The following is a 9,873-nucleotide window of genomic DNA, read 5'->3' on the forward strand; positions in this document are numbered from 1 at the left end:
ATGATTGAACTGTCACGTACCTGTCCCAGGTGAAATGGACTGTTAGATCTGAGTGTTTTACTGTCATTCTCTATACTATAATAACACCATATATTTAATTTCCCTACACACTTTACAATAATCCCTTGGAAGAGTCTTACCTTGTAGCCTGTATTCACAACCAGAACATGTCAAGTCATTGAGATATTTTCCGTTGTGCTGAGAGAGCACCTTCCTGATGACAAGTGGCTCTGTATCTGTGTTCTAGGTACAGTTGATCTTTGGATGCAATAATATCTGGTCAAAGTCCAGTGACTCAACACCATAGTATATCATTAACAGAACAGTAGTTTAACCTTTGGCCAGTAAAGGCTATGGCATACTATAAAATGTTGAATCATTATGACGGATCCAGTTTCAACATATCTCTAACTTTGAAGTATACAATAGGGTCCTAAATTATTAAATTAAATGAATTAATACTAATATACTCACTCAGAGAAAGAGATTGTTTAACAAGTAATACTTTTTTTCTCAAAAAGGTAGCGGTCAAAATTGACACCCCCGTTCAATACCTCCCTTGTGAGAACACATTAGGAGTGATATTAGACAATTCCTCCAAACAGAATCCTTCCAAATGACCAACTACAGGAAGGTAAAGGTACAACTAAACACACAATAAAGAAACAAATCTCCCTAACTGACGGGAGGCTTGAATCTTAGTCATTTACCCACCGGCCTCTTACTACTATCCCAATGTATACATTCTACCAACATCATACATAAATAATCCCTGGTAGGATCCTTACTACTATCCCAATGTATACATTCTACCAACATCATACATAAATAATCCCTGGTAGGATCCTTACTACTATCCCAATGTATACATTCTACCAACATCATACATAAATAATCCCTGGTAGGATCCTTACTACTATCCCAATGTATACATTCTACCAACATCATACATAAAGAATCCCTGGTAGGATCCTTACTACTATCCCAATTTATACATTCTACCAACATCATACATAAATAATCCCTGGTAGGATCCTTACTACTATCCCAATGAATACATTCTACCAACATCATACATACATAATCCCTGGTAGGATCCTTACTACCATTCCAATTAATACATTCTACCAACATCATACATAAATAATCCCTGGTAGGATCCTTACTACTATCCCAATGTATACATTCTACCAACATCATACATAAATAATCCCTGGTAGGATCCTTACTACTATCCCAATGTATACATTCTACCAACATCATACATGAATAATCCCTGGTAGGATCCTTACTACTATCCCAATGTATACATTCTACCAACATCATACATAAATAATCCCTGGTAGGATCCTTACTACTATCCCAATGTATACATTCTACCAACATCATACATAAATAATCCCTGTAGGATCCTTACTACTATCCCAATGTATACATTCTACCAACATCATACATAAATAATCCCTGGTAGGATCCTTACTACTATCCCAATGTATACATTCTACCAACATCATACATAAATAATCCCTGGTAGGATCCTTACTACTATCCCAATGTATACATTCTACCAACATCATACATAAATAATCCCTGGTAGGATCCTTACTACTATCCCAATGTATACATTCTACCATCATACATAAATAATCCCTTGTAGGATCCTTACTACTATCCCAATTTATACATTCTACCAACATCATACATAAATAATCCCTGGTAGGATCTCTCTCCACCCCCCTAACCCAACTCAATCCCTAACCCAACTCTATCCCTAACCCTAACCCAACTCAATCCCTAACCCAACTCAATCCCTAACCCTAACCCTAACCCAACTCTATCCCTAACCCTAACCCAACTCTATCCCTAACCCTAACCCAACCCTATCCCTAACCCTAACCCAACTCTATCCCTAACCCTAACCCAACTCTATCCCTAACCCTAACCCAACCCAACCCTATCCCTAACCGTAACCCAACCCTATCCCTAACCCTAACCCAACTCTATCCCTAACCCTAACCCAACCCTAAACCTAACCCAACTCTATCCCTAACCCAACCCAGCTCCAAGCAGCAGCACTGTGGCAAGGACTGGATGTTGTTTGGATGAATAGTGATCTGTATGATTTTTAACAAGCAACTCCACTCTACTACAAAGTTAATATTCAATGTGATAAAAACAACTTGTTCCTTACTTTTTATTGTTAGAAACCACTTTTCAGACCTTGTTTTGCCATTACCACATTTAAATGTACCCCTTGATTTCTGTTGAAATATTTAGTGTTTGTGTGTGTATCTTGTTGCCTAGTTTCCAGCAGAAGGGTATCCAGGTGGGTATCTGAAGTTCAATTGATCCTGATTGTTTACAGGTTTGATGCCAGGAACAACTAGTGAAGATATCGACACACAAGAGCTTTCATTGGTTCTATGGTTGGTTCAGCTAGATATGTATTCTGTACCTGATTATAGATCCATCTGTGGTTGGTTCAACTAGATATGTATTCTGTACCTCATTATAGATCCATCTGTGGTTGGTTCAGCTAGATATGTATTCTGTACCTCATTATAGATCCATCTGTGGTTGCTTCAACTAGATATATATTCTGTACCTCATTATAGATCCATCTGCGGTTGGTTCAGCTAGATATTTATTCTGTACCTCATTATAGATCCATCTGCGGTTGGTTCAGCTAGATATGTATTCTGTACTCATTATAGATCCATCTGCGGTTGGTTCAGCTAGATATGTATTCTGTACCTCATTATAGACCCATCTGCGGTTGGTTCAGCTAGATATGTATTATGTACCTCATTATAGATCCATCTGTCAGCATTGTAAACAATGTAAAGTCTAGAGTGGAATGTCACACACACACACACACACACACACACACACACACACACACACACACACACACACACACACACACACACACACACACACACACACACACACACACACACACACACACACACACACACACACACACACACACACACACACACACACACACACACACACACACACACACACACACACACACACACACACACACACTTTAGTAGACGCTCTTCTCCAGAGCGACTTACAGTTAGTGAGTGCATACATTTTTTTTCATAGTGGCCCCCCGTGGGAATCAAACCCACAACCCTGGCGTTGCAAACGCCATGCTCTACCAACAGAGCTACACGGGGCCCTGTTTGTGATACCACAACTGTCTCACAACAGTTCCTCTGCATTACAGCCCCACCCTGTGGTTAACATCAGTGTTGCAGCTGTGTCAATCAGGCCAGTTTGGATTGGATGAATGAAATATTCTTTCAAAGGTTTTTATTTAAATGAATTTTAACCAAAAAGCTGCAAAGTCTTCTTTAAACAGAAAGGGCACACGTACAAGATCCAAGTCACTAGCATTGTTAAAATCATTTAATAACACAACACTAACAACCAGGCTATACAGTAGAAGAACAGCAGAGACAAAACACCATTTACATTTCAGAATCCTAGTAGACAATACAGTAGTTGTATTTGGCGTATCACAAAGATTTAAAACAGTAATGCTCATTCATTCATTAACATAATTATAATTTGTTGGATCCTAAACATATCCCCATTTTCCTTCATCAAGAAACCTGTTGTTGTTTATGAATTAACTTTGTCTGAAGGAGTTGACTAGCCTGATGGCCAGTCTGTTCTTGCTTTCTTGCCAACTCTTTATGGAATTGTCATGTTTGGCTTGACAATGACAAGCTAGGAGTTGACACTACACTAAAATAAAACAAAATAAACATTTAAAAGGTTTTTAAAATGTTGGCTTTTTTCCTAAACGCTGATATCACAGCTTTATCTCTTTGGCACAGAGGAGAAAGTATGAAAACAACAAGCGCTCTAACAGTGAACTGAGCTCAACAAAGCAACTCAACCCCACTATGTACTAAAGGTGCTTTAACAATGAACTGAGCTCAACAAAGCAACTCAACCCCACTATGTACTAAAGGTGCTTTAACAATGAACTGAGCTCAACAAAGCAACTCAACCCCACTATGTACTAAAGGTGCTTTAACAATGAACTGAGCTCAACAAAGCAACTCAACCCCACTATGTACTAAAGGTGCTTTAACAATGAACTGAGCTCAACAAAGCAACTCAACCCCACTATGTACTAAAGGTGCTTTAACAATGAACTGAGCTCAACAAAGCAACTCAACCCCACTATGTACTAAAGGTGCTTTAACAATGAACTAAGCTCAACAAAGCAACTCAACCCCACTATGTACTAAATGTGCTTTAACAATGAACTGAGCTCAACAAAGCAACTCAACCCCACTATGTACTAAAGGTGCTGTAACAATGAACTGAGCTCAACAAAGCAACTCAACCCCACTATGTACTAAAGGTATGTAGACATGTAATAAACATTCAACAGCAAACACTATGTACAGTGAGGGAAACAAGTATTTGATCCCTTGCTGATTTTGTACGTTTGCAAATCAATTTATAACATTTTTGACATGCGTTTTTCTGGATTTTTTTGTTGTTATTCTGTCTCTCACTGTTCAAATAAACCTACCATTAAAATTATAGACTGATCATTTCTTTTTCAGTGGGCAAACGTACAAAATCAGCAGGGGATCAAATACTTTTTTCCCTCACTGTACATCTTTTCACTGGAACCTTGGATTGTCTGTTCGTCTCTGTAGTTTACTCACACATGGGTGTGTATAATGTAGACCTGGGTTCAAATAGGATTTGTTTTCTTACAAATGCCTTAGCTGGGCTTTTTTGAGCTTGCCTGGCACAATGAAACCAATGGAATAATCCCAAAAGTGCAAACACTCAAAATGTAATCAAATGCTCAAAGTGTTTGATAGAAAACAAATAATATTTGAACCCAGGTCTGATATGTGGTCCTATCAGTTTCCTGATTCAGATCTGTTTAAACCAACTTTTAGTTTCCTGATTCAGATCTGTTTAAACCAACTCTTAGTTTCCTGATTCAGATCTGTTTAAACCAACTCTTAGTTTCCTGATTCAGATCTGTTTAAACCAACTCTTAGTTTCCTGATTCAGATCTGTTTAAACCAACTCTTAGTTTCCTGTTTCAGATCTGTTTAAACCAACTCTTAGTTTCCTGATTCAGATCTGTTTAAACCAAGTCTTAGTTTCCTGATTCAGATCTGTTTAAACCAACTCTTAGTTTCCTGATTCAGATCTGTTTAAACCAAGTCTTAGTTTCCTGATTCAGATCTGTTTAAACCAAGTCTTAGTTTCCTGATTCATATCTGTTTAAACATTTACATTTACATTTACGTCATTTAGCAGACGCTCTTATCCAGAGCGACTTACAAATTGGTGCATTCACCTTATGATAACCAGTGGGAAAACCACTTTACAATTATTATTATTATTATTATTTTTTTTTTGTGGGTGATAGAGAGATAAGACCTGGGTTCTATCAGGTGGTCTATATATATAGTGGCAGTAGTAGTGGTTAGTACTTATAGAGAGATAAGACCTGGGTTCTATCAGGTGGTCTATATATATAGTGGCAGTAGTAGTGGTTAGTACTGATAGAGAGATAAGACCTGGGTTCTATCAGGTGGTCTATATATATGGTGGCAGTGGTAGAAGGTGGGGGGGGGGGGGGGGGTACCAAAACAGATCTGGGGAAGGGTACCTAAACAATTCTGCAGCATTGAAGTTCCCCAAGAACACAGTGACCTCCATCATTCTTAAATGGAAGTATTTTGGAACCACCAAGACTCTTCCTAGAGCTGGCCGCCCGGCCAAACTGAGCAATCGGTGGAGAAGGGCCTTGGTCAGGGAGGTGACCAAGAACCCGATGGTCACTCTGACAGAGCTCCAGAGTTCCTCTGTGGAGGTGGTAGAACCTTCCAGAAGGACAACCATCTCTGCAGCACTCCACCAATCAGGCCTTTATGGTTGAGTGGCCAGACAGAAGCCACTCCTCAGTAAAAGGCACATGACAGCCTGCTTGCAGTTTGCCAAAAGGCACCTAAAGGACTCTCAGACCATGAGAAACAAGATTCTCTGGTCTGATGAAACCAAGATTGAACTCTTTGGCCTGAATGCCAAGCGTCACGTCTGGAGGTAACCTGGCACCATCCCTACGGTGAAGCATGGTGGTGGCAGCATCATGCAGTGGGGATATTTTTCAGCGGCAGAGACTGGGAGACTAGTCAGGATCGAGGGAAAGATGAACGGAGCAAAGCAGAGTACAGAGAGATCCTTGATGAAAACCTGCTCCAGAACGCTCAGGACCTCAGACTGGGGCGAATGTTCACCTTCCAATAGGACAATGACTCTAAGCACACAGCCAAGACAACGCAGAAGTGGCTTCGGGACAAGTCTCTGAATGTCCTTGAGTTGCCCAGTCAGAGCCCGGACTTTAACCCGATCTAACATCTCCGGAGAGACCTGAAAATAGCTTACAGCGACGCTCCTCATCAAACCTGACAGAGCTTGAGAGGATTTGCAGAGAAGAATGGGAGAAACTAACCAAATACAGGTATGCCAAGCTTGTAGCTTCATACCCAAGACGACTTGAGGCTGTAATCGCTGCCAAAGGTACTTCAACAAAGTACTGAGTAAAGGGTCTGAATACTTATGTAAATGTAATTTTTTGTTTTGTCATTATGGGGTACTGTGTGTAGATTGATGAGGATTCTTTTTTTTTTCAACCCTAGAAAGCTGAAGCCAGTTTTTTTTTTTGTTTTTTTTTTTTTTTTGTTTTTCATTTTTTTTTTTTTTTTTTTCATTTTTTTTTTATTTTTTTTTTTTAGTCATTTAGCAGACGCTCTTATCCAGAGCGACTTACAGTTAGTGAATACATATATATATATTTTTTTCATACTGGTCCCCCGGGGGAATTGAACCCACAACCCTGGCGTTGCAAACGCCATGCTCTATCAACTGAGCTACATCCCTGCCGGCCATTCCCTCCCCTACCCTGGACAACGCTGGGCCAATTGTGCGCTGCCCATGAGTCTCCCGGTCGCGGCCGGCTGCGACAGAGCCTGGATTCGAACCAGGATCTCTAGTAGCACAGCTAGCACTGCGATGCAGTGCCTTAGACCACTGCGCCACTCAGGAGACAGTTCTAAACAGGTACCAGTGCCTTCATAAAGTATTCATACCCCTTGACTTATTTCACATGTTGTTGTGTTACAGCCTCTCTAAAACTATTTATTTTCCGTCTCTCTGTGTTTCATCATTTTCCTTCAGAGGCTGGATGTATCTCACCAGATAAAGCATCCGAGCGAGTGAAACAGCGCCCCTCTGTCTCTCTATGTGTAGGCCATCTATCTGATGCTGTCTGGTCCAAATGAGTATGACATTGTTGCCGCCTGTAGCATTGAATGCAAGTGAAGCCAGCGAGCATTTGGCCTCCCTTGATTAAAAAAAAGATACAATTACAGCCAATCAGCATTGCGCTAAACTGAGTGAGCTCAACTGTGAATGGTCCCCAAAAAAAGTATCAAGGGAAGCCAGTTTGGATTTGGCTTCACTCCTATCAAATAGCATTGAGAGCAGACGTCATTGAAAAAAATAACTTAAATGGTAGCATCTCATTGTGTTGTTGTCCTCCAGTGGCTAGCTAGCCAGCTAGCTAAAATCAACCTTTTCCTAAATTTGCCATGGATGGAGATAGGGATGGCTAATGATTATAACGCTGATTCTGAACTAACCATTAATTCATACATTGTTGTGCCCCTGGCCTGAGAGGATGGAAGTTCAATATGTAGCTAGATGTAGACGGCTAATGTTAACTAGCTAACGTTGCCCATGAATGGAAGTTAGGCTACCAAGCAAGCTTTTTAGCCAGGTAGCCTAGGACAACAACAAATAAAAGTGTGTACTGTATGACAGAGTGATAAGACCGTTTTGTTGTGCTGGAATTGTGTTGCTGAAGAGATTGCTATCTCTTCTCTCACTCTGTTTTGGTTCATGCAGGTGACTGTGACCCTCAGACCAATTGGCAGAACGCCCAGAAAATGTGTACTGAGTTGGGTGCAACCTCTCCGGTTAATAAACAATGATTCATTTAAGTTTGACTTTGAGTGTCCCTGTGTTGAATTTCCACGACATCGTCAACATGAAAGAGGAGGATGTCATTGGTGTTTCACAGAAATCAGACCCATGGCCAGCCACATCATATTTAGCTTACATTGATTGGACTAAATTGTTTTTGGTATCTTTTAGTTGTCACTGTATTAGACTAAGCATTGGTGACTTAATAATGTTGAAATGTTGAAGTTGAAATGGTGCTGGAATAGTGGAGGCAGCTCCTGTTTTCTTTGTGACTTGCTTTAACTCTCCGTGGTTCTAAATCAATAGTTGTTTAGTGCATATGAACTAACAGGTTATAGAGCAAACAACGCAATTATCACAACACATAGATTGTAATATGGCTTTTTCTGGCTTGGCTTCCCCAGTGATTTGACCCACGCACTCCTACTGCTTATTATGTGACTTGTTAAGCGCATTTCTAATCCTGAATCTTTTCAGACTTGCCATAACAAAGGGGTTGAATACTTACTGATTCAAGCTTTTCATTTTTAATTCATTTGTAAAGACTTCGTAAAACATAACTCCACGTTGACATTATGAGGTATTGTGTGTAGACCAGTGACCAATAAAAATAAATGATAATAATAATAATAACAATAATAATAACAATAATAATAATAATAATAATAATAATAATAATAATAATAATAATATTAAAAATCTGAATTGTATCCATTTTTAATTCAGGCTTTAACACATCAAAATGTGGAAAAAGTCAAGGGGTGTGAATACTTTCTGAAGGCACTGTATATACCTTCATTTCTGATGGAAAAACACAAATGCGAAGAAATGGTGGCTATAGCGTTTTGGACATAAACTCTTCAAATAAATTCTTAAACAAAAATTGTCATCTCACCTCTTAGATTTGGTGTCATGTTCCCCAGAGAGACTCATTTTAGAGGCAGGGCCCCCCTCCTCTCTCTCCCCAGAGAGATTCATTTTAGAGGCAGGGCCCCCCTCCTCTCTCTCCCCAGAGAGACTCATTTTTGTGCACTGACCCCTAAACAGAGATCCAGCATGTTGGTTGTGGTTAACACACTGACAACTAATTATTGAATGTCAATTGTTCTCTTTTATTCATTATCTCTTAGAAATAAAATATTTACTAACATTCTAGTGTGTTGCTTTGTTCAACAGGTCTGCTATTATTATGCTATTACTGAATTCAGTTCATAATATCAATGTTAAGAAAAGTATGTTCAGTGGTTTCATCCCAAATTACACAGGAAGCAGGAGCTCATTGTAATTTTGAAAACCACAATTTTTCCGATATTCTGAAAGACGATTTATGACGAACTATGATACATAAAAAAATACTCAAATTGTAAAATAACCACAATATACGAATATATGAACAACATGTTTTTGAATTTGACTTGCCTACGCCCAGTTAGCGCCATTTTGTATGATTGAACTGTCACGTAGCTGTCCCGGTGAAATGGACTGTTAGATTTGAGTGTTTTACTTCCATGCACTATACTAAAATTACACAGTGGTGTAAAGTACTTAAGTAAAAATACTTTAAAGTACTACTTAAGTCGTTTTTTGGGGTATCTGTACTTTACTTTACTATTCATATTTTTGACTACTTTTACTTCACTACATTCCTAAAGAAAATAATGTACTTTTTACTCCATACATTTTCTCCTGACACCCAAAAGTACTCGTTACATTTTGAATATGTAGTGCATTAAGATTATGACTATTCTAGAGGAACAAAGAGGGAATGTTTATTTTAGTTCAAAAGTAGCCATTTGTAGGGTGACGCCCCAGGGGAGACAGGTG

The 9,873-nt window shown here is 39.2% G+C and overlaps 2 protein-coding genes across 2 annotated transcripts in view; both read right to left on the minus strand.

The window, feature by feature from the left end:
• Positions 1-917, minus strand: part of LOC311098827 (NACHT, LRR and PYD domains-containing protein 12-like) — a 33,992-nt gene extending 33,075 nt beyond the window's left edge. The window contains exon 1 of the mRNA XM_084139396.1: positions 141-917. The gene's annotated coding sequence lies outside the window, so the exon portion shown is untranslated. The remainder of the gene's footprint in view (positions 1-140) is intronic.
• LOC311141437 (NLR family CARD domain-containing protein 3-like) overlaps positions 1-9,069 on the minus strand; it is a 58,583-nt gene extending 49,514 nt beyond the window's left edge. Inside the window, exon 1 of the mRNA XM_084176767.1 lies at positions 8,945-9,069. Coding sequence (XP_084032893.1) covers positions 8,945-9,027 — 83 coding nt within the window. The 5' untranslated portion in view covers positions 9,028-9,069. The remainder of the gene's footprint in view (positions 1-8,944) is intronic.
• Positions 9,070-9,873: the final 804 nt, after the last annotated feature.

The sequence above is a fragment of the Coregonus lavaretus genome (genome assembly GCF_964263955.1).
Source record: "Coregonus lavaretus genome assembly, chromosome: 2".
In the NCBI taxonomy this organism is placed as follows: Eukaryota; Metazoa; Chordata; class Actinopteri; order Salmoniformes; family Salmonidae; genus Coregonus; species Coregonus lavaretus.